Source organism: Engraulis encrasicolus, chromosome 15 (genome assembly GCF_034702125.1).
Source record: "Engraulis encrasicolus isolate BLACKSEA-1 chromosome 15, IST_EnEncr_1.0, whole genome shotgun sequence".
Classification (NCBI taxonomy): domain Eukaryota; kingdom Metazoa; phylum Chordata; class Actinopteri; order Clupeiformes; family Engraulidae; genus Engraulis; species Engraulis encrasicolus.
Window position 1 is genome coordinate 39295431 of NC_085871.1, and position 25000 is coordinate 39320430.

The 25000-nt window shown below is 42.1% G+C and overlaps 1 protein-coding gene and 1 long non-coding RNA gene across 2 annotated transcripts in view; one reads left to right on the forward strand and one right to left on the reverse strand.

The window, feature by feature from the left end:
• Window positions 1-17203, reverse strand: part of LOC134464272 (ly6/PLAUR domain-containing protein 1-like) — a 53191-nt gene extending 35988 nt beyond the window's left edge. The window contains exons 1-2 of the mRNA XM_063217743.1: window positions 17186-17203; window positions 12216-12384 (exon numbers count right to left, since the gene is read on the reverse strand). Of these exons, the coding sequence (XP_063073813.1) occupies window positions 12216-12384; window positions 17186-17203 (187 nt within the window). The remainder of the gene's footprint in view (window positions 1-12215; window positions 12385-17185) is intronic.
• Window positions 17204-19234: 2031 nt separating this feature from the next.
• On the forward strand, window positions 19235-21517 carry LOC134464644 (uncharacterized). The gene is made up of 4 exons (XR_010037988.1): window positions 19235-19302; window positions 20120-20160; window positions 20409-20479; window positions 20855-21517. It is a non-coding gene; the product is annotated as an uncharacterized LOC134464644 (long non-coding RNA).
• The last annotated feature ends 3483 nt before the right edge of the window (window positions 21518-25000 follow it).

The following is a 25000-nucleotide window of genomic DNA, read 5'->3' on the forward strand; positions in this document are numbered from 1 at the left end:
TTCTCTTGCCTACTCATCTTAGATGAGTCTTCCTGCTCATCTTCAAACATCGCTTGAATCCACTGACCTCTATCTATGGGATCGTCAGATATCCCTATCTCAACCTCATCCTCATTTCCAATCAAATCTGAATCCTGGTCCCTGATATCACTACTGTCACGTATGTTAGGCATAGTCCTTAACAGCAGGATTTTTACATTATCCTGAGAGAAGAACTATGCAGTCAAACACTAGTATTTTTGTGTATGCTGTATATTTAGACCAATAACAAAACCTTTCAGACAAGATAACATTTAGCATGTACTTTTGAAATGCGTGAATCGTTGAAAACCGCATGAACGTCACTCCCGCCGGTGCTAATGGTAAACATGCATAGACTTGGCAGCTGACCTGAAAGGTAATACCACTCAGATGTATCTCCCGGTCAAAATGGGTTAAAACTATATATTTAAAAGTCCTCTGATTTCATTTCGTTTTCAGAGTATCTTTATTGCTTTCTTCTTTGTGTTTGTGTTTTTCAAGGTGTACACCTACTTGCGTCAGACACCAAGCAGAAGTCAGGGTTTCTGTAGGCCTGTTTGGAGCATATGCTTTTGTTGTGTAGAGACACAAAGACGGAGACCAAGGCTGAATCTTTGTCAGCTGACAAATAGGCAATATTTCAATGATTCTGGTAGCATAATGATTTGAACTTCAGAACTCAACTTCAGAAGTCCTTGGCATAAGCAGACCAAACAAGAGTGAAAAGCTAGTGAGGCAAGGTCTAATTTCTTTTGTAAATTATTTAAAAAACGGTCTGGATACAACCCTTTAACTGCACAGTTTCATACTGAGTGATATACAGTCAAAGAATAGACAAGTGTGCTCGTGGGTGTGAAAGGTTGTTCGATATATGGTAGAAGAACGTTCAAATTGCAAGTGTGTGTGTGTGTGTGTGTGTGTGTGTGTACTGTACCTGTGTGTGTGTGTGTGTGTGTGTGTGTGTGTGTGTGTGTGTACCTGTGTGTGTGTGTACCTGTGTGTGTGTGTGTGTGTGTGTGTGTGTGTGTGTGTGTGTGTGTGTGTGTGTGTGTGTGTGTGTGTGTGTGTGTATTGTGATAATAAAAATGTCTACAATGTGTAAATAAATGTGCAATTCTACGGTGGCCCATGTACAGGGGCGTCATTAGGTTGCGCAAAGATCCGGGGCTGTAGCCCAGCCAAAAAGAAAAAAAGAATTTTAGTGTGGAGCGGCAGCCTAGTCGAGGGAGCGAAGCGACCGAGAGGGGGGTTGGTTCCCCCCTTCCGTGTTGCGGAGTTTTTGGAAAATTAAGGTCAAATTGGGCCATTCTAGGCGTACACAAAGGGGAAAATGTACTTTTGACACCATAGTCTTAATTGGCAGTTTTCCCATCTTTACATTTGACAGTGTAGGCTACTTTCATTAAGGACCTTGCCGTTCTTTTCTTGATTTGGCCCAATGTCGCCAGCTTAGTCACCCTCATTGGGTTACAGTAATGCAGGCTAACTACTTTTTTTGGATAAATGTAGTGTTGGCGTCATGATTACTTTAGTGCAAATAAAAAGAGACCGCATTTAATAGTGCGACAGTGCCGAGTAGCCTAGTGGATATTGTGAGAGAATTAGCATAGTGATAGTGAAAAAACCATGCCTTACGTTATTAGCCTATAGGCATATTTACATAACACACATGACATGTAAGCTCGGCTATGCTGTCTCAAAACAGTGCGCTGCTCTTGCACAGTCAGTCGCAATGCGAGGCACTAACCACGGTTTTTGCTCTCTGCATGACAGTATATGATATCACAAAAATGATGATTAAAAACTGAACATCTCCATGCGCAACATCCATACGGGTCTGCATACTCGTTCGTCAAACTCTCAAAACAAGCGACAGACACGCACACGCACACACACACACAGGAGAGGAGGAGCGCTAGTTGACAGACCATGGACCATAATCTCCCAAAATGTCTTGCGCAAGCATATCATACACCCGACTGTCCACACCTTTGGTTCTATTGACATTCCATGCGCGAGCTCACTGCCTCCATCAGGCCGATATCAAAACACAAGGTGCAATCAAACTCGCACATCGCTCATGACCAGGGGACCATTCCATCATTGGCGCTGAATTCAGCGGCGCTTACGCACAAAAGCGGAGTTTCAACTAACAGCAGCTTAAACTTGAGGCAGACGCCGTTCCACCACTGAGGATCAGCTGCGTCTTGGCTAGTTTCACTTCAGCGGCGCTCATCAAAGCTGGCGTTGCGCTCGTGCACGTTGTACATGGGAAGTCCATATCAACGATTGTCGAAAATGCGATCATGTTGTAGACTCGGGCACGTGTTGTCAAATCAAGTCTTAATCGAAGCTGTTAGGCGACCATCTGTAGGTGAGCGGTAACGCAACCGCACTCTGATTGAGAGACCAGCATTCAATCCCCACCATGCGCACTGACAGATCATAACTCAATTATCAAAGGGAGAGTCTGGTCCGAACCTGTCATCATTTCAATGCGCAAAAATAAAATGCTTGCATCATCTAAGGTGTTTTAATTTTATATTTCAGAAGAATTTATTTTATGATTAAAGGCATAGACTAGGTAAAACGTTAGGCAGAGATAACTGAATCATTGCATTGCAAACTCAAAGCGTAGGCATCTGCAAGGTAGTTGTGAAGACGTTTTTTTATTGCCTATGCTGAAAATAGCCTAAAGGTCTACATTTAAGGTAGACATATTGGTAGACCTATTGCTTGACAGCAATTGAAGCCAGCCACAAAGCGACATCAAAGGAGAGAATAGGCAAACGTAGGCCTATGTTATAAAGTTTTCATTTCTAACATGTCGCCATGCAAGACTTGAACCCGGGACGACCACTTATTACGCAGCGCACCTGTCCACTGTGCCATTCCCGTCTTCTTTGTTTTGGAAGGAATTGTCCAATCTCATCTTAGTAAATCAACACTATGAATGTTTTTTTTTAAATGTGCTGATTATCAGAAATCCCGCGAAATGAAAGACAATGCCAACTATTGTAGTTTTTACTGGCATTATCACATCATAGACTATTAAAATAGAGTGACTGGTTCGCTTTGATCTCGTAAAATGATGGCGGGAATCAAGCGGAACGTGCCCGTTGTGACAGCTGTTTCCTACAGGTTCATGTTTTGTGCAACACTGATTAATTTAGCCTGGTGTTAAACCTGGGAGCTACCAGGTTAACGTTGGAGCATAAATTACCGTGGCAACTCAGCTGAGTTTCAGGTTAGCAAGGCTGATGGAACGGATCTCTGTCTTAAAGTAGCTTAGTTTACCGACTTGAGCTCGGATTTGGGGTAACCGCAGTTGATGGAATGGTCCCCAGGCAAACACAGTACACACACACAAGCGCGCGCACACAGGGAGACAGGAGCAAGAAAGCCAGCTGATTGACCATACCCTGTTAGAGATTCTCTGACCATACCCAGTCCAAAAATATCATGGGGGCTATCATAATCCAACAGACAATAATGTCTTCAGATGTCATTTTTGCAGCCCAAATAATTCAAATATGCCGTAATTTTGAATTTCTAGTTGAAGTAGCTTGTAATGTAGTTCGCTACATTTTCCACATGGTTGTAGCTTGCCATTTCTATTGGAGGTACTGAAGCAGAGATTTTGTCTGGAGGTAGCTTGTCTACGTGGTGGAGCTAAATGTTAGCTCACTAGGTTAGCAAATCACGAGTAGTTCTAGCAGTCTTTGGAGCTTGCCCAAAACTACACAAAACATGCAGATAGCCAACAAACACAAGCGAATCTGCACACATCACAATACACACGGTATGACTAAATCACGCTGCCAGCCCACTATGAATTCAGGAAAGGTGTGTCTGTTTGAAAGGGGGTGTTAGCTTGGTGACATGATAGAACGGGTGCTTGTTTGAAGTGAAGGCTAGTTGCAACTAGAGCTTGACTGAAGACAAGTAGAAAACATGACAACAACATTGACACCAGTGCTTCGGCGAGCACATCAGGAAAAAAACAGATGTCCTACCTTACGCTGTCCTGTTACTTGAAGATAGAGCCCAAATATCCATTTAGATTCGCCAAATATCCATTTTGATAGATACAGCTAGATATAGTGTGATTGAATAGTGGATGCCAAAATGAGAGGAAAATGACAACATTGTGACCTATGGCTGCTAAAAAAAATCCCTGAATTATCTAAAAATGAAATGAAGTGGGATCCCTATAGCCTATTCCATAAGTCATTGAGTTATCGAGATATTAAACATTCCAGATTTTTTTTTTTTCATATAGGCCTACTACGAGCCCGCCTGGCTCTGTTCAAGCCAGCATAGAACTGACACCTGATTGGTTGACAGCAGCATGACATCACTACAACGAGGCTAGATCTACTAACAAGGTGGATAGCGGCTTCGGTTGGAAAGTTGTTATTTGTACAGTTCCATATTTACATATCATCGTGTCAGAATCGTGCGGTCTGTGCTGGTTACAAAGTTGCATAGCCTAATGACAGGAGCGGTATCACTGCTCAAAGTGTGGTCCACTGAGCTCTTCTCTACTATTTCTTCTTCTTAATCATATTATTATTATTATACATATTTTATTTATGTCAGTCCAGTCCAGAGAGATTCGGGGCTAATCCCCGGAGATCCGGGGCTGTAGCCCCGAATGCCCAGGTCTCTCGACGCGCCTGCCCATGTATTAGCAATGTAATTTTGTTTTCAAACTTGTTAAATGTGTGTTGTATAATTTATAAATTGATTGCACCACTGGGCCAGCGTACACAGATATGTGAAATGACAAATGATAAAGCTTTGAATGTTAAGTCTCAGGTTTTGAGCCTCAGTCCTCTTTAATTATTGTCTCACTAGACAGGCACGCAGACCCATTGGACACAGCCGTGGCCATTTGTCTCTAAATGCATTATAATGTGAAGTGCTTCTAGCACAGTGTTCAGTACAGCTTACACAGACACACACACACACTCACACACACAGACACAGGCTCACAGAGAGAGAGAGAGAGAGAGAGAGAGAGAGAGAGAGAGAGAGAGAGAGAGAGAGAGAGAGAGAGAGAGGCCTTCATGGAGAGTCCTTGATGAGTGTTACATAACCTACTCCTAGCCAAGTCAAGTGGGTATAAAACTTGAGGTAATAATTAGGCCGTGGGTATTCTAGTACAAGGCATATGGTGAGGAGGTGTCTACTGCAGGTATATGTATGCAAGTTAAGATAGACAGACACTGTCGATGCGATGACAAAGGAATATGTTGTCCCGGGCCCAGGGAGATAGGGGGCCTAGAATTGAGTCCCCATTACATTGCATACATTGGGTAGGGGGCCTCTTCAGATTATTTTTGTCCTGGGCCCAACAAAAGCTGTCAGCGGCCCTGCTCTCAACTACAGTACCTCAGTACCTCAGTACCTCAGGAATATGTTGTCCGAGGCCCAGGGAGATAGGGGGCCTAGAATTGAGTCCCCATTACATTGCATACATGTTGCTAGGTTACGGGGACGCTGCGCGTTGCACGCCACTCCGTGTCCTTGTTTTTATTTGAGTTTTTCATACTTTTTAATATTTTACTCTTTATTTCTTTTTAATCAATTTAGTGTATAGTTAATGTCTATATTTCGGGTATTTATCCCTGGTTTTATTTGTCGTTACTCTTGTTTTATTTGTTTTATTTCACCGTGGCAAGTTGACCTGGCTTTCGGTGAAGTCTGCGCTGCGCTGCGCTGTGCCATTGTCACTGCTTGAAGTTGAAAGCTTTTGCTTAGGCCTATGGGTGGACTGAAGTATTCGAATGACCAACTTCAACACCTTTCATCCTTCAAAGTCCCCATCAGTGCGAGTGTGCATGAACTTTGCCGAGATGCAGGGATTGTAAAGAGGAAGCGCTATCTGCACCGCGGGAGACGCCGCTCCCAAAGACTGTCCGATGATGAAATCATCAATTGTCTCTCTTCGACTGCGAAGTCCCTGTCGGTGCGCGCTGGCCCGGAGGCCTCGCAAAGCAACTGTGAGTCCAGTTCCTGGAGGGATGATGAGATCCGCTCTCCTGATCCAGTGACCGGTGCGCTATGGTCTACTACAGTGGCTGAGGTCTGTTTGGAGAGGTCTCACCTCTCCGATGCCTTCTCTCCCCCTGCCAGTGGTCTGGCCAACACAGACTATCCGTTCGTCTCTTCCTGGACTGCTCCTGCCGACCATCATGGCAGAAATTCAGAGACTGTGTCTGCCCCTTCCGTCGGCTTGTCTTCGTCTGCTCCTGCTGGCCAGCAACTGGGGGGTAACGACGCGGAGACTGTATCCCCTACATCCATCGTCACGTCTGCGACTGCTCCTGTCGGCCGATGTCTATTGTCCAGAGCCAGGGGAGCGTTTCAGCCGTCTCTTCCTGTCCAGCATCTGGATGGTGGTGGTGCAGATGTGCCTGCTCATGTGACTATCTCGTCTCTGACGGCCCAGTCACGGTCCACTGGAGCGTTTCATTCTGATCCATTGGCAATTACGGATTCACGTGTGATTTCGAAACTGAACCTTGAAATGCGCCACCACCACCCTGGCATTCGAAATCATCGGACTAAATGCAACAACAGAGTCTCTCGTAAGTCGCTTGCTCGTTCTGTAAATGTGGACAATTTATGTAGTGTAAAACTTTCGGAGCCCTCTTCTAATCTTGGGTCTGTCACACTCTCGTCCTTTGCTCTTTTAAATGTTCGGTCCCTCAATAACAAAGGACCATTTATTAATGATGCAATTACAGATATGGCTTTGGACTTCATGTGTCTAACAGAAACCTGGCAACTTCCTCATGATTACATGTCGTTAAATGAAGCTTCACCTCCTGGCTATTCTTTTATTGAGAAGCCCCGCCTCTCAGGGCGCGGGGGAGGTCTGGCTGTTATTCACCGCTCTGATTTTAATGTTGTGTCTGTGCCGCTGCAGCTATTTGCATCTTTTGAATGTCTGGCTGTAGGGTTCACTGGGAGCCAACCTTTACTCTTATTACTTGTCTATAGACCCCCTAAGGCATCATCTGTCTTTATTAGTGAATTTACTGAGCTGCTCTCTTATGTATGTCCCAAGTACTCCTCCATCCTGGTCTTTGGTGACTTCAACATTCATGTTGAATCTCATAATTGTAACTTTGCCATTCAATTCTTAAATGTTTTAAACTGCTTTGACTTTACCCAGCACATACATTTCCCTACACACTCCAAAGGTCACACACTGGATCTTGTGTGCTCCAGTGGTACATCACCATATAACATAATGCCTAAAAATCTGTCAATCTCTGATCACATAGCTGTTCTTTTCCATCTTGCTATCCCTGTTCCCCAGCACCACCGCCGCCCCCTTCGCTCCATCACATACCGTAATACTAAAAACATCAACATAACTGAGTTAACAGAGCTTTTACAATCTCAGCTGTCAGTGTTACCTCCCAGTCTGTGCTCTGATGATCTTGTGTCATCATATAACTCTAACCTCTCCTCTACACTTGACAAACTTGCCCCCCTGAAAACGCGTGTTGTCTCATTTTCTCACTCAGCTCCTTGGTTTAATTCTGAGCTTAGGGAAATGAAGGCAGCTGGCCGTAGGCTCGAACGTCTCAGTAAAAAGACTGGGCTTACTGTTCATGCGCTTGCTTTTAAGGACCATGTCCTAGCATACAAGGAAGCCCTAAACAAGGCCAAGTCCTCGTATTACAGCTCTATTATCAGTACAGGCCAGGGCAATCCCAGAGCACTCTTCTCCACTGTTAGCAATATTCTCAAACCATCTCAACCCTTCCCACTTACCCCTTCAACTGATCTCTGCTGTGAGTTCTTGAACTATTTTAATAACAAAATCAACACCATTTACAGTCAACTACAGTCTCTCCCCTCCCCCACTCTAAATGACAGCCCTTCTCTTCAGACACCTCCTCAACTATTTTCCTCCTTCTCTCCCGTTAATATTGAAACTGTCTGTGATCTTGCCACGAAAGCCAGGCCTACCACCTGTCTCCTGGACCCTATGCCCTCCTCTCTTGTCAAGGCCTGTCTACCAGTTCTCAGTCCCCTCCTTACCAACATGATTAACACCTCTCTCCTGACAGGCATAGTTCCAAACTCCCTAAAGATTGCAGCCATCACACCTGTCCTCAAAAAAACTGGAGCTGCAGCGGATGATTTTAAAAACTACCGTCCCATCTCAAACCTTCCCTTCATCTCCAAGCTGCTAGAGCGTACTGTGGCTTTACAGCTTCAAGAACACATGACATCATTTAGCCTATGGGAGGAACTGCAGTCTGGGTTCAGGGCTAAGCATAGCACTGAAACTGCACTAGTCAAGGTCGTAAACGACCTTTTGTTAGCTGCGGATTCAGGCCATTTCAGTATCCTCCTGCTACTTGATTTAACAGCTGCTTTTGACACAGTCTGCCACAACGTCCTTCTCACAAGGCTGGAAACCCTATTGGGCATCACTGGTACTGCACTCTCCTGGTTCAGGTCCTATCTAACTGGAAGAGAGCAGTTTGTCTCTATTGGTGATTTCCGTTCTCCAAATTCAGTCCTCACACATGGTGTTCCTCAAGGCTCAGTTCTAGGCCCCCTACTCTTCATCATTTATATTCTTCCCCTTGGTAACATTCTCCGAAAACATGGCCTAAATTTTCATTGTTATGCAGATGACACCCAAATTTACATTCACACCAAACCCTCCCATCCACTCCCCCTCGCTAACTTAACAACCTGCCTAAATGAAATTAGTAATTGGATGACCCAAAATTTTCTTAAACTTAATCAAAACAAAACCGAAGCCATCATCATCGCCACTCCATCATTACTTAAAAAGATAAACCTTTCTCAGTTCTCTATCCCTGACTATTTTACCTCCACTTCCTCTGAAGTAAGAAATCTGGGCGTCATCATCGACTCTTCGCTCTCCTTTGAATCCCATATCAAACACCTCACCAAAACTGCGTTTTTCCACCTTAAAACCATCTCCAGACTCCGCCCTTCTCTTACCCCTACCTCTGCTGAGACCCTCATCCACGCTTTCGTAACCTCCAGATTAGATTATTGCAATGCCCTACTCACTGGTCTCCCTACTAAATTGATTAACCGTCTACAATACATTCAGAACTCAGCAGCTAGATTACTCACACACACCAGACCCTGGCATCACATTACCCCTATCCTCTATCAATTACACTGGCTTCCTATCCATTCACGTATCCATTTCAAAATTCTCCTCCTTGTATACAAGGCCCAGCACAACCTTGCACCCTCCTACATCACAAGTCTCCTCACCCCATACAATTCCACCCGCACACTACGCTCCACTGACTCACTCCTCCTTACAGTTCCCTCCACACACCTGCGCACCATGGGCGACAGGGCATTTAGTGTTGTTGGCCCCAAACTTTGGAATTCACTCCCACTGTCTCTTCGTCAGTGTTCCACACTATCTACTTTTAAATCCAAGCTGAAGACACACCTTTTCATTTCTGCTTTTCCACTTCATTGACAGGCACTTCCACTTTATTTTAATCATCAGTTTATTTTTAATTTTACATATTATTATTTTTTTTTTTCCCCTCATTTTATTTTATTTTCAAATGCATTCTACTTCTTTTCTTACTTGAAAACATTTATCTTTATTGTACTTTTATTTCTATTTTATTTTTGCATTTTAATTACTCTCCTATTGTTAATTCACTGAAGCTTTGTTTTACTTTCCCTACTGTTATGTATTTGTTTTGATTGTAAAGTGTCCTTGGGTATCTTGAAAGGCGCTCAAAAATAAAATTTATTATTATTATTATTACATTGGGTAGGGGGCCCCTTCAGATTATTTTTGTCCTGGGCCCAACAAAAAGCTGTCAGCGGCCCTGCTCTCAACTACAGTACCTCAGAGTCCCTTGGGAGCATCCAAGAGAAAAAGAAGAAGGTAGAACAACAACAGAAAACAAAAACAGGGCAAAGAACACAGGATGCAGCAAAAATTTACTTGGACATATTCCCAACATTTTGACACACATGCTGACAAAATGGACAGTATGTTACCAAACTCCAGTATGTAGGCTTCATTCTAATATTTTTTCACGCTGTATTCTATTGCAGTGGTTCTTAACCTTTTTTCTTGAAGCACCCCCTAACCTGTGCCCAAGACAAGCCGCGCACCCCCAACCCAAACGTCTACGCGTGTGTATACGCATTAAAAAATGATTTAAGTGAATAATTACAATGATTCTTGCTTTAGACATTAATCAATACTATAATGACTTTACATTAGGTCCAAAACATGTTTTAATTTGGTCTTGATTTGGCCTACTTATAATGTTTTGAAGCAGAATTTTGGTCACAAGCTCAACACAAATAAAATTCCGCGCACCCCCTGAAATCTCTGGCGCACCCCCAGGGGGTGCCCGCACCCCAGGTTAAGAACCACTGTTCTATTGTGTACACATAGCCGACTTTGGGCATGTCCAAACTGATAGACTCATCTGATGTATTAATCACTTTCAAACAAGCACAGATCTTTTTACTTATTTTACTAATTTGAACATGGTAGCAGAGTAATTGCTAAATCTCCATAAGTTTAGTGTACCATATTTTATAGTAGGCCTAACTATTAGATTAATAAATAACTTGGTACCCACTAAACCTTTCTGCACTGTTTGTGAGGAGAGAGTGGGCTTCCGTCTTGATTTTGCCATATAAGAGTATTCTTACATTTGTCAATGAATGCATATAAGAACCAATTGAGGACTGTGTTCAATGGAAAGCACTGCCAAGAAAACAAGAGATATGTACCGCCTTTATTATAGAATTTTCCAACAACCTTGGTCGCCACACAATGCTGTTCAATACAGACTCATTGTCTTTCACTGCTTTTCTACTTTCTCAACAATGGGAAATTTGACTCAGGACAATAATACAATATTAATAATCCCTAAGTACTCTCACACAATTGTAGATATTGATGTGAAGCCTGAGGTTGTGAAGTCAGAACAACTAACATCTCTTCTCTCAAAAGACAAATACAAGTACACAAATGTAGTAATAATACGAACAGAATAATTGAAATGTTTTTTTTTTTATGTCTACCGGGAGGGCAGTTGAGTGTGAGTTGTTCTTTACTAACACATTCCATTGTCATGCTTTTTTTTTACTTTACTAAGAGCCATAGCTGGATTGGCCATGTGGCATACAGGGCATTTGCCAGGTCAGTGGTGTAGTCTTTGTAGAACGTGGGTATACGGAGTATTGATTGATCCATTATTTTGAATAGCACAAATACATACAGTATACCCGCTTCAAAAAATGCTCAAATATACAGTAAAACCACCATAAAAAAGTAGACTACAGCACTGTACCAGGTGAACTGTTGAGGATTTTGGCCTTGCCCTCTTCTCCCCTCTTCTCAATGGTATCAGTACTCACATCGCTACAGCAGGCCTCTTTGACATAGTCAGATATTAATACAGAATGTTGGATGTCCAATTAGATGACTACAATTTTGTCAGAGGGTTTATTTTCTCTCTCAATGCCTAGTGGACTGGTCTTGGCTAAATAGAAATAGAAGTCAAGCTTGAAGTCATGACACTAAAGAGGGAGGAATTGGGCCGCGCTTAACATCCTCATTCAAGAAGTCTTTAGATGGGATTGGATTATCAAACATGGAGCTTTGAAGGCCTCACATTATAGATGATTGTGTTGACATATCCAAGTTTACATGAAAAAAACAGCATTCTACGTTCTGGAGCGTTATAGAATTCTGTTCAAATGCGTGTAACCTGGATACGTATACATATGATTTACGTGTGTAAATCACAGCCTCCATGACGATGTCATTCCATGGCTGTAATTTACAATTTCAATTACAATCGATTCGATTTCTTAAGGCAGTGATCGCTAAGCTAGTGAAAGTCAATGGATCCGTGTAGCATGCTACAATGCTACACGGATCCATTGACTTTCACTAGCTTAGCGACATATTCCCTCTTTTAACTTGTCTTAAAGCAAGACAACGCTTAACATGAAAAATAAGACACTTTACCACCTTTATAAACCCCAGCCAATGATTTTAACTGTATTAAGCCCCAAAATAGTGGCATACCCCTTTAAGACTGCCCCGTGATATGATACAATTTGATGCATCCATACATATCGATTATTAGAATGAAAAGACGAAGTGGAAGTGGCCTCACCGTCCGCCTTGATGAGCACCTCCCCCTGGCAGGTGTCCTGGACGTTGACGGTGCAGTTGACGATGTACTCGGGCGAGGTGCAGTCATTTTGCGTCATCTCCTCGCACTGGTAGCACTGGATCTGCGACGCTGTCCCTGGGGACACAGCAATGACAGAGAACAAGGAAACCTGGTTATCGTGACGAGTTTGGCTGTAACAATATTGTATCGAACCAAGAAATCACAATACTCAGAGTGACGATACTGTATCATGATGTAAGAGGGCAGTATCATGATACTCCCTTTCAAAGTTTTGTTATCCTTCAGTCCAGAAAACACCATATAATTTAATGTGATAGTGCTTCCAAGCTTCAAATGAGATACATTTCAGAAATCGTGGGGTGTATCGAATCGTAGGACAAGAGTCGTGATACGAACCAAATCATGTGTTGAATGTATCTTTACAGTCCTAGTGACTAGCCTAATTACCATCGACTTTCAAACAGGGCTTGAAAACGAAATTATTTTTCAAACGTTCCGTTCCGAACGGTTCAGGCAAGTTTCAATTTAACGTTTTCGTTCCTGCAATCGTTCCCCCACAAAAATATCGTTCCTGAACCGGTTCGGAACGAAAAATAACGTTCGTTCTTAACGTTCCTGCAGTGTTTAACGGCCATATTAAGTCTATTTTCGTGGACTTTATCTTAGAATAGACGTACTCATTATTTCCCCTTGATTTACACAGCTATTCTCAAAAATAATGACACACCCAAAAACACTCAGATGGGCTATCCATCCTGGCAGATTTAACCGGATGCCTATAATTCTTATCAAAAGTAGCCTATGCCAGCCCAGTAGCGGTGGGTGGATGTTGATTAGGGAGGCACAATACAGAGTTTAAAAAAATAGCCGGAGAGAGTTCCTAAAAAAATCTCTGGAATAGCGCAGGTAAACGTCAGCATAATAAGAGGTGTCGATAGGCATGGATTTCAGTTCTTGCCTAGCTCTATTTAATAGGCCATGATGAGGTTTGCAGCAAGTGAAACGTGTAAGTAAAAGGGACACAGTTTGCTCCACAAAAAATCCCAAACTGTTTTGAGATGTGCACGATGCAAGGGACAGGTTGCATAGTCTGAAACCTCGGATATGCTCTCAGATATCGGCTACCAACCATTCCAGTGCAAATCCATCACCACAAAACCGGAGACCTTTTGTTGCCTAACAGACAAGCGTCACAAAATAGTAAGAGTTTCCACGTAGTCCATCCCATCAGCCCAGCCCTCTGCACGACAGAAGAGAATAATAACTTAAACAACAACAAATGCGCTGTGTTTCTCTATCCCTGCTTGTCACACGCGACCTACTGTTATTCGTGATGACAGCCAGGAAATATTGTGCAATACTGAGGAAACCATCGAAACATTGAGCGGGCCAGCTAACGTCAGCTAGCGTCTGTCCATCTGCCACGAATGACTTTATCCCGCATTGACCACAACAACAGATAAATAAGACGTCCTTGATTACAGCACATAAAACACCAGCTCTCACCTCTCTTCTCTACAACCGACAGTGGGATACGCTGCGCACAACAAAAGCACTTCAGTAACTTTACCACAACATAATTTGCCATAACCGCATTGAACATCGAGGCACTCGGCGGTGCCATTACAAGTAGTAAGCTAAACATGACTTACCCACCAGTTGCCTCTCGAGAGCACTCTGCGAATTAGGTTCATCAAATCGCCTATCCAATTCCTTTGCAAATCATAGACTGTATGGTCCAAATACTCTGTCCCTGTAGGAATCCCAACACCGATCTCAAGACATGTTCTCTTTTGCTCTCCATGGTGTCAATATAAAACTCTGTACTGTCCGTGAATGAGACTGAAGAACAGCGCGGGTAAAGTGTCATTTCTCTTATAAAAACTTATTTGATATTGGTGGTCAAAAACTTTAGGGCGGGTTTATCAGAGTCAACTTCCAATCATTACGAGAAAGCCAGGAGAACAGAGACAGTTTCCTATCAAATTCTCTGAGGAGAAGCACATCCTAAATTTACCCAGGAAGTTTCTCCATACAATGCACAGTCGCACTCTGATTGGCCAATGCTCCTCAATATTTTATCAATCTGCGGCAAGAGCTCAGGTGAAGCAAAATGCTGTTGCTGTAGGCCTATGCATGTTTCCCCTCATACACCTCAGTAGCCGAACTAAAAGACTGCTCGTCGCCATGGTTACTCCTCAAACAAAATCGTGCACTTGTATGAAATATAGAGAACAAAAAAAAAAAACGTTATTAACCGGTTTGTGGATTTCAGAATAACGTTTTTGTTCCGGAACACTTGAAGACCATTTCGTTTTCGTTTCCGTTTCCGTTCCTTGTAAAATTCCATAAAATTTCGTTCGTTTTCGGTTTTCGTTTTCGTTCCTTGAACCGGTTCGGAGCCCTGCTTTCAAATCTCTTCGAGTCTTGGTCTGACCAAGAGCATAACAATTAACATTTCCCAAACGACAATGGTTGTCCCGCCTCGCTTGATTTGCTACTGGTTGTTTACTTCCCGACAAAGTGGGAGGAGTTCCTGATTTTGCCGGAGCTCAGAAACGATATTTGGATTGCTCCTGGCCTGACTAGAAGCAACGCTGGAGGTGTTGCATCACTAGGAGGCCGCAGCCTGGCTAAACAGTTTAGGGCTTATTGGTTACATGGATATTGTGACCCCATAATGCACGCCGTTCCACCAGTGGAACACTGGAACAGTCATTGAAAAGTTAAGTACTATAGTACTACACTACTATGACATAACATAGGGCCTTTAGTAGCGCACTACAACTTGGTCATTGCCATTCTGGTAACAGGAAAACATTTATTTGAATTAACAGTTTAAAAAGACATTTTTTTAAAATCAGTTTACAACGTAAAGGCTCAATTGGAGGCATATGCAAACTTATCAACATAGGTGTGAACAGGGTCTTACTTTACTTTATTCACCTCCACCCCTCAAAAAAGAATGTGACCAGCAGCATATACTGAACATGGATTGGCTAAATCCACACAGAGTTTGTACAAAAATTTAACTAGGTTATGTTACTTTATTAATCTCCCACCAGGGAGAAATTTATCTCAGAAACAGGGAGGTTGCAGCACTACAATAAGGCATAAGAGGAAAGCACCAACAAAAACAAAGCACATAGAAGTACTGGGAAATAAGAAATACAAGGATAGGATAGACAATACAAAGGCTCAGGAACATTTCCTGTCCTAACCCACTGACCCTGCCCCATCAAGTCCATAATATCCCTACCTCGACATTCCCACGCCATTGCACATTTCCCCAAGCCTAGTAAACTTGCCCCACCCACCACCAGGCAAAATTATTTTTGCCTGTGAGTGGGAGTGCGTTGCAATATGCGACCTTGCCTCCTCCACTTGCTTCTCGTCATGATGACATCACTGACAACAGCATTATATTTAAATATCTTGCAAAAGCTCAATTGTAGAGTCTTTTTCTCATTTGCAATTGGGATGGTGAATGAAAAACAGTCCCTCAAAAGTTGTGGCTAGGCTAACAGCTGGGAAACTTAATCGTTTTCTCCACGGAGGAGGCGCCAGGAGGCGGGACGAGGAGACAAGCACAAGTGGAGGAGGCAAGGTCGCATATTGCAACGCACTCCCTGTCTAGCCTTGGACAATGCCCCAATGTCCTGAATCTGGCAGACCAATCACAACGCAGGAGATTTGTTTGGATTTGTTTAGAATCTTTGGATGCAGAGCGGACAGGGTTTTGAGGGAGTGACTACAAAGTGTTAGCCAATAGGCACAGACACAGTTTGAAAAACAAGGGGTTGTTCCCATCAACAATCTTCAGATGTGTCAATGATCGGGGCCAGACTTAATACTCACATTTAATCTCACATTTAGTCTGGTTTGTCAGGCTACATTTTCCCTACACCCTCTCTGGTAAACTAGAGGAATCTGCCTAGGAGGTAAACATATTTTTTGTCAGGTGAGTTGATCTAGCCCTGCTCACCACATCAAGCCTCAGCCTGTGCCCACCAATCACAAACATCTTTCTCCCGCTGTCTGAAGCTTTGGGGCGGGGACTGGCAGTATGGTGGCAGTAGAATGGCTACACCTACGAAAAGTGCTCCTTTGGTTGTATCACTGACTAAGGCAGTGCTGGTCCCACCCACAACGCTCAGCTTAGCTATCTGAATGCAGGGATTCTAGACTAATATTATCATCTTAGTCTGATTGGCATGCTAACTTCAGGCATTAAAAGTGAACCAATCACATCTGTGGGGAAGTTTTAACAAGCCGGTGACTGTTTGGATCTACGTATACTATCCACTTCAATATAGTATTCGATATAATAAAATCTGACAGAGTCCGGTAATAATCCTTATTAGGTTCAGCTGCCTTTGGAATTGCACTCGTCTGCTTTGGAATTATTATCCAATTTCAACACTTTAGATTTTCTTTTACTGTATTACTTCCATCTTCATGAAGACGGAAGTAATACCGACGAAACATGTCAGGTAAAAGATCAAACTTTTACATGTCTTAAGTAAAAGAAAATCTTAAGTGTTGAGTTAAACAGACATAATGAACATAATATGTTATCCATTTTATTTCAAACTAAACCGCAGACCTCATTGAGACTCTTGTGGAGTGTGAGAGGTAGAGAGTTAGGGTGTGAGACAGAGACAAATTGCAACTGGTATTTTTTTGGACTTACAACATGAAATTGAGCACGACACTTATAACATATAAAATAATTCGAGCTCAGAGAGGAGCGGATGGTTTAAGAGTGTCACAGGGCACAGACTGGCGCGCGCACACACACACACACACACACACACACACACACACACACACACACACACACAAACAGAGAGAGACAGAGAGAGAAAGAAGGAGATTGTTCTGGCTACGCCAGCCTTTAACAGGAGAACCCTTATTTTGACAATTGTTTACTTTTGTACCCCAGCTGCGAGACTTAGAACGCGCATAATTCTTTGACAGTTTGTTATCTCAAGCACTAGGCCACATGAAATCCACCTGTTTAATCTATCGTTCCTTGTACGCAGCTAAAGGCAATCCCTGTAAGTTGTGAATAATATTTTGATTTGATGTTATATCTGTTCCGACTTAACTAGTACACCAGCTTCTTAATTTTGTCATTTTACTCAATGAATTTATGTTAGCTTAGCTCCAATATTACTGCAGTGAAATTCATATTGACAATGCCGTGTATAGCCTATGTAACTGTTATTTGATTCTATATTCATGTCAACACAAGAGATGGCAGTAGATTTATATGAATGAATTTGTATGTTTTTTCAGTTTCACAATCATCCATAAACGACCAAACTTCACCCTCGGTGTCGCAAGTGTTTTTCTGGAATTGTTTAGCTGTCTGGATAGCAGTTACTAGGACAACTGTGAGGCCAGAACAGAGATAGAGAGGGGGGGGGGGGGAGATTCACTGATCCTTTGTTTTGTTTTCGTTAGGCATAAAATGTGTATTATAGAACTGAACTCCCTATGCTGTGCCCTGACTAACAAACGGACCACAAAGGTAAATAGCCATGAACTTAAAAACACAGCAGACCTCACTTATCCACCACAACCAAATTACTCAGCTTCTACAGTACAACAAACAGTGAGATAGAGTGTGAGCTCCAGTGTGCTGTATTCTACAGCAGGGGTTCCCAAACTGGTGGCGCTGTGGCACTGTGGCGCAGCGCGCTACACCCCCCTCATTTGGGCTTGCATGTCCACCCGGTTCGAGTCCGTCTGGGGTCATTTCCTGATCCTCCCATGTCTCTCTGTCCCACTCGCTTCCTGTCACCATCTTCGACTGTCCTGTCAAATAAAGGCATAAAAGTCCCTAAAAATAGAAAAAAAGACAAGGCCCCCTATTTGTGCTCGTGCAACACTATTTTTTCTGTGCACCTCCTTTTGCAACCATAAAAGGTCTGTAAGGCAGTTCCCCACTAGGATATGTAAAAAAGTGATAATAGTAGTTAAGTTCAGAGATGCTATAGATAATTATAATGCTGTTGAGAACATTGTTTATTAAATTATTCACTTTATTGTGCTATACTTGTCCTGCCAACCTACCGCAGCCCCCCTAGCACCCCCTCACGAACCCCCAGGGGTCCCCGGAGCCCACTGTTCTACAGTGCTCTATTTCTTCCTATGAACGTGGTTGGTCAACAGTAATTAGTATGCCTATTACTACTAAAGCAAAGAGCAGGCACCAAGAATACTAGAATAGTGCAAAAAAAAATCATGTTAAGATGCCACACTACTTAGTCAAACATGTTATAAAATAATAAAAAGTAATAAAAATGTGTTTTATGCTATATGATGAATTTTCATTAAAGTAATGCTATTTTTCTGTAATACCTTTAACATGATTTAAGGAGGTGGTTTTATGTTTTTAACTAATGCCAATTATCTCCCCCCAACCCATTTGCTGCTATTCTGGCCATTTAGTTCTGCAAGGCCAACCAATCAATCAAATTAATAAAATTCAGCCATAGACATGCTGGATCTCAAATGGTGCACTTGTACACTTCAGTGTTCATGTTTCAGTGCGTATGGCGTATTAGCTACGCACTGAAACATAGTGCCTGAAGTGCACAAGTGCACCATTTGAGATCCAGCTATAGTCTTCTACCCAGGAACTACTATAAATACCCTTTTTTTATTAGAGCTTGAATCATGAGCCGGAAACTAATCATGATCATCAGAACAATAGAATCTTTATATTACTGTTTTTATACTTATTTAACAACATTCTTGAGTTTTTGCCTTTCTTAATCTTACTTTGTACAGTTTCTATACCACTACACTGAAAAAACAGGGAATGGCGGGTCTTTTAACCTATATAAAGTAAATAGATGCAAAACAATTCATTAACATTCCTTCGTGGCCTCCAGTCCTGAGGTGGCGCTAGTGCACCACTTTCTAAGACAAGAAGAAGCCGGAAAGTTTCTAAGCCAGAGACAGAGAGCCGTTCGCCTCAGTCAGCTCGGTCCTACTCTTCAGTCTCATCTCGCTGGAATAGTGTTGTCATGTGTGAAGATCTACACGAAATTGAGTAAGTAACTGAAGTACTTTCATTTATGGTGGGCGATGTAGTACTGCTCTTGTGTCTTTTGTGTGTGGAAGCTGAGCCAAAGGTGAAGTTAGACTCTACTACATTTACCCGCGCAGTGCTCTTTGCTTAGTAACAGGTGCACTGCCAACACATGCAGTTGGCTATGCATCATGTCAATTTCGAAAAGAATGGAAAATATGTACATTTAGGACATTCAAAGGATGTAGTAAAAACTGCTACTGTACAACAATCTAGCTGGTCATCTTCAGTTAATAGCTATATTTTGCGCGGGAGGGTCTGATCCGTTAATGGGGGAGGGGTGGTGGGGGTTATGCACAGCGAACTAGAACTTTATCGAACACGTTGCATGCGTTGTTTCGGTGTGTTCATTTTAAGCCAAGTATTTTATTTTTAAAGTTTTCTTTTTTGACCCAACCCAGGTGTTTAATGCACACATGCACTTGTGGTCTTAACCGAAGACTAATCAAATGTAAGCTTTCCTGCACACAAAGTCAAAGAACAACCGACCTAGATAGAGTGCATATAACCTGAATTTAAACTTTGCACAGGGAATTGGATGAAACATGTGGGAATAGTATCCTATTTATTGAAGTGCATAGCACTTTTTTTTACTTGCACTTATGGTGCAATGCAAAGCATGCACTGCCTTGTTATCTCGTTTTACTTAGCCTATATCTTCCTCTTTTAAGTGGAGCATTGTTTACAAGTAGCCTAGTTTACAGAATGCATGCTCCTCATTCACGAATCCTGTGCTGTTTATAAATGCTTAACCTCACCAATTCCTTCTTTCTTTAAGGACTTCTGGCACAGTGGCCTGCACTGTTCGAAGTCTGTAAGGTAAGACATTCAATGCTGATTGTCTTTAAGGTTTTTATATTGTTTTTATATGTGAATTAGTGTGTGTGTGTGTGTGTGTGTGTGTGTGTGTGTGTGTGTGTGTGTGTGTGTGTGTGTGTGTGTGTGTGTGTGTGTGTGTGTGTGTGTGTGTGTGTGTGTGTGTGTGTGTGTGTGTGTGTGTGTGTGTGTGTGGCTTTTCCCTAATGTTTATGATTTGTCAATCCTTTGGGCTCTTTATGTCTTTTCAGATCAGTGCTGAATTCAAAAGAATCACCACAGTTCCCCTGCAATCCAAGCAACTGTTGCTGAATTGGCTGATGTAAGTTTCTGTCTTTTTCGCCTGTCTACTTGATGGTTCCTGAGCAGAAAGCCTTTTACTATTGAGTTACACCCCTGCATGTTAAAACCCCATAGAGAGGATCATGACCTGCCTTAGTAGTCATGGTACCAGTACATTCATATGCATGTTTCTTTTGGTGGCAGTCAGCTTCCCAATGTTGATGCCATTCATAGAATCCCAAAACAAATCAGTCCCACCACCATTTTTGACCGTAAACATGGGACTATTTTCTTTATACTTCTCCCTTGGCTACTATCACACATGCTTGAAACAATCTAAAGCAAATGTGTTCATCATGGTTTCATCAGAGACAAACAGACTTTCTTTCTTTCTTTCTTTCTTCATTTCATTAAGTTGTACAAGATGCACCATTTCTGAGGACTTCTGGCACAGTGGCCTGCACTGTTCAAAGTTCGCAAGGTAAGACATTCAATTCGGATTGTCTTTAATGTTTTTATTTGTGAATTACAGCGTTTTATCTCCTTTCTTGAATGTGTGTGTGGCTTTCTCCTAATGTTAATGATTTGATTGTTAAATCCTTTGGGCTCTTTATGTCTTTTCAGATCAGTGCTGAATTGAAAAGAATCACCACAGTCCCACTGCAATTGCCTGCACTGTTCGAAGTCCACAAGGTAAAGCATTCACTTTGGCCACAACCCTACCCAGTGCACCTTAACAACTTGACTCCTGCTTTAAATTAGCTGTTACCTGAATGGGGGTGACTAAATATTCCAGTGGTATAAGGAGCTGCTTCTCGAATTTTTATATTTAAATTTTGTCGTACTCTGACCAGTGAATATTAGATTATTGCTTAGTACTAGAATTGGAGTTATCTGAGACAAGATGATCTGATCTGAGAAGTGTTGATGACTACCTCCCTGGTGTTCCCACGCTCAGTGTGGAGTGTGACACTAGTTTGTATGCATTGTGCTATGCTCAACATGACATTGAGAGGCTTCAGTTGAAAGTGAGCAAGCTATCCCACGGTTTCCTTATTTCAATACACTTGCTACACAATTCATGTGCAGCTAAACAAAAAGAAATATTAATATCTTCTATGTAGAAACAAAATGAGCACTACAATGAAGGGTATAATATCTGAGCACTTTGTTGACACATGTTTTTCACTCTGATGAGGGGAGGGGAGAGAGAGAGAGAATCAGAGTCGACAGAGTGCACCAGCTGTGTTACGCTTTTCATTATATTGCCCGTTGTATGTCTGCCTAGAATATTGCATGTTTTATTTTTAATCATCTTAAGTTATCAGGGAAACTTATTGAGATGGGGAAAACTGTAAGAACTTCTTATTTCAGCCCCTTGACAGACAAGCCCTGCATGCCATATTACTGCACGCATGCACAAACGCCAGAGAGGTTCTCAATTCATCTCAGATCAGAGAATATCAGAGAGCAGAGAAATGCAGTAGACTTTTCCTTCAAAGTCTCCTCGCAAGGAACAGTATATACCGTACCTGTATATGCATAATGAAACTTGTTCTTCTCTTAATTGAGACGAGCTGACCCTTACATCTCTGTGCTCTAAAACACCTTAAACAGAGGATTGGCATCACTGGTTGTCTACTACAACCTCCTTGTAGGTCCCAGCCAAGGAGACACAGTAGACCTGGGGTGTTGTTCCATATGAGAGTGAGCTTTTTCATTGGCCAGGGCCCACTGGTATTCCTGTGACACACCAAGTTTCATGTCAAAGTCTTGTCATGCTATGCAATGATCTTGCAGGCCACATAAAATTACTTCATGGGTCACAATTGGCCCTGGGTTTGAGTTTGACATCCCTGCAGAATGAAGGCAACTACACAGCTTTGGCTCTGGTATTTGACGACCTCAGGCCAATTCACACCAGCGTTAAATCATCATCCAGGTCCCACATCAGAATTAGAACTGAGGAAATCTTGACAGTGGAACAGAGGACATGCTTTGGACTTTGCAGTAACCTACTGCCCAGCTTAATGTTGATTTATTTGTTAATTCAAATGGCTTGGTTAATTTGTGTTTATTTACTTTTGTCTGTGTTGAATAGGTCATGGATGAAGTTGCCGTAGACGAAGCAATTGAAGACATCACTATTGGAATCTGCTCTGACAGAAGATTGGGCATCCCACCCTTAGGACATTGTCAGTTTTAGTGTATGTCTGTCACACACGTGACACCCAATCGGAAAGGACTCTTTTTTTCAGCAACTAAAAAACAGCAGTTATTTTTGTTTCTTTAAGTGAAATGTACCTTTTTTCTAGAGATCTATTTGCTTGTATGCACTTCCAGCTCCTTGCTGGTTTAAGAATAGCACTTGAGTGTGCATATGTTTTGTACATACTGTGTTGATTTTGACCCAAACTAAAGACAAACAAAATACCAAGACTAGACTTAAATAAGACTGGGTAATAACACAAATGTGGTCACCAAAGAGGACAACCAAATGAATGGTGGACTGCCAGATGCACGCGCACATGCATACAGTATACGCGCATGAACGCACACACGCACACCTACAAGTGTGGACTAATGCACTTAGTCAATGAGCTAAAAGAACTGTATGTGAACTGTATGTAGAGTGAATTTTATTTGTGTCCGATGTGTTCACATGAATGCTAATCCAGCCAGAGAGCACTTTTTCACAGCAACCAAACAAATTATTTTCTTAAAGGTGCACTGTGTAGGATGGTGACCAGAGTAGGCAACTATGCTGCACATTGAAACGGTGCTGCCTATTACCATTCCATGTCCTTTTCATGAATATTTACTTAGTAATAAACGAAAATGTATTAGTATGACCAAAGTTCAGTAAGTTTACTAAAAATCTGTATTTCTAGAAATTCAAAATGACAGCCAGTGGAGAAGATTCCTCTCTTTCCCCCTCCCCCTTTCATGTATGGAAAGAGCAATTTCCCCAGACATAACGACAACTTAAAGTTTGGTGGTGGTAAATATTCATGAAAAATGCAACATTTGTGAATGGGCAGCATGAAATCTCAAAATAAACTACTGAAAATAATACACAGTGCACCTTTAAAGCGAATTGGACTTTCTTTTTGTTCACAGACCCTGCTCGTTGTATTTCCTGCTCGTTGATTGGTCTAAGAGTAGCAGTTATTTGTGACTGTGCTTATGTTTTGTATATCTGTGTGCATTTTACATGCGTACAGTGAAAGTCAATACATTTAATCACAGAATTCTGACTTTTTTTGTTTTTTGTTTGCACATGCCTGTACATCAAATTGTGATCTGCAATGCATTTGTATAGCCTAGACCTAATATGTTTACCACATTTACATATTTTCTGGTTAATGGAATACCAATTAATTGTTTAGGATTAAAGTGATTTCATCACCTCTGATTTAGGTGAAAAAAATATTTTGTGATTATTTTAAAGAATCACATTGTTCCAACACATTTTTATGATGCTGGAACATGAATAAGTTGTGTTAGGTTGAGGTGATCCAATCACCTCCGTTTAAGGTGATAAAATCACTTAAACCTTACACAATAAAAATAGGGGAAGAAATCATGTTGACCTTACACAATTGGATTGTGTGGGACCGATGTACACAATAAAATCATGTAAATCCAACAAATATTTTTTTTCAGTGTACTAGCTTGTAAGTTTAAGTTAATAAAAGGCCACACTGCTATTTACATCCGATTCACAGAAGACTGCATCTGGGTACTAAGCATAAAAAAGGCAAATCGACGGCCAGAGACAACGCCTGCAAAACCAATCTCCGAGTTGCTCATCACTTCAATTCTTTTTTGCCTTGACTGATTGTCGACAGACAGCTAAACAGCACTCGTGTAACCTTGCTTCTGTTTTATGCGGCGTCTTTACAACTACACTACAAAGTGGCTACGCAGGGAAGCCGATGGGAGTGGGGAAGTGGGGGGAACGACGACAAAGGGGTCAGTTGTCCCGGGCCCAGAGAGACAGGGAGCCCAAAATTGGGTCCTCATTACATTGTATGTATTGGATCGGGAGCCCTTTAAAATTACTTTGTCCCGGCCCAGCAAAAGCTGTCATTGGCCCTGTGGCTATGTTTCAGCTTAAAAGGCGGAGGGACATAAAAATGGACATCCTTCCTTTAAACTTGCTTTATACGGTTACCTTATCGCTTCTCCGAAGTGTTTAAGTTTCCCATTAGGTTTATAATGGCCGAAGCACGGGAACAGGAATATGGGACATCAATCTTATTAACTTGCTTTACACAGTGACTCCTCCACTCTACTCCAAAGTGTTTAAGCTTGCATTCAAAAGGGCACAGCGCTATTTCCACCTGGCTCCTGTCTATGCAGGGAAAATACGTCTCTACCATGTTCCAACAGTGTTGTTCCATCATAAGTAAACGCCCGCTATGCCAGATGGCCAGTCCATCCCTGCCTCTCCGCTACTCCAAAGTGTTTAAGCTGGCATTCAAAAGGGCAGAGCACTATTTCCATCTGGGTCCTGTCTATGCAGACAGACTAAACTGGATTACAGCAGGAAAGATAA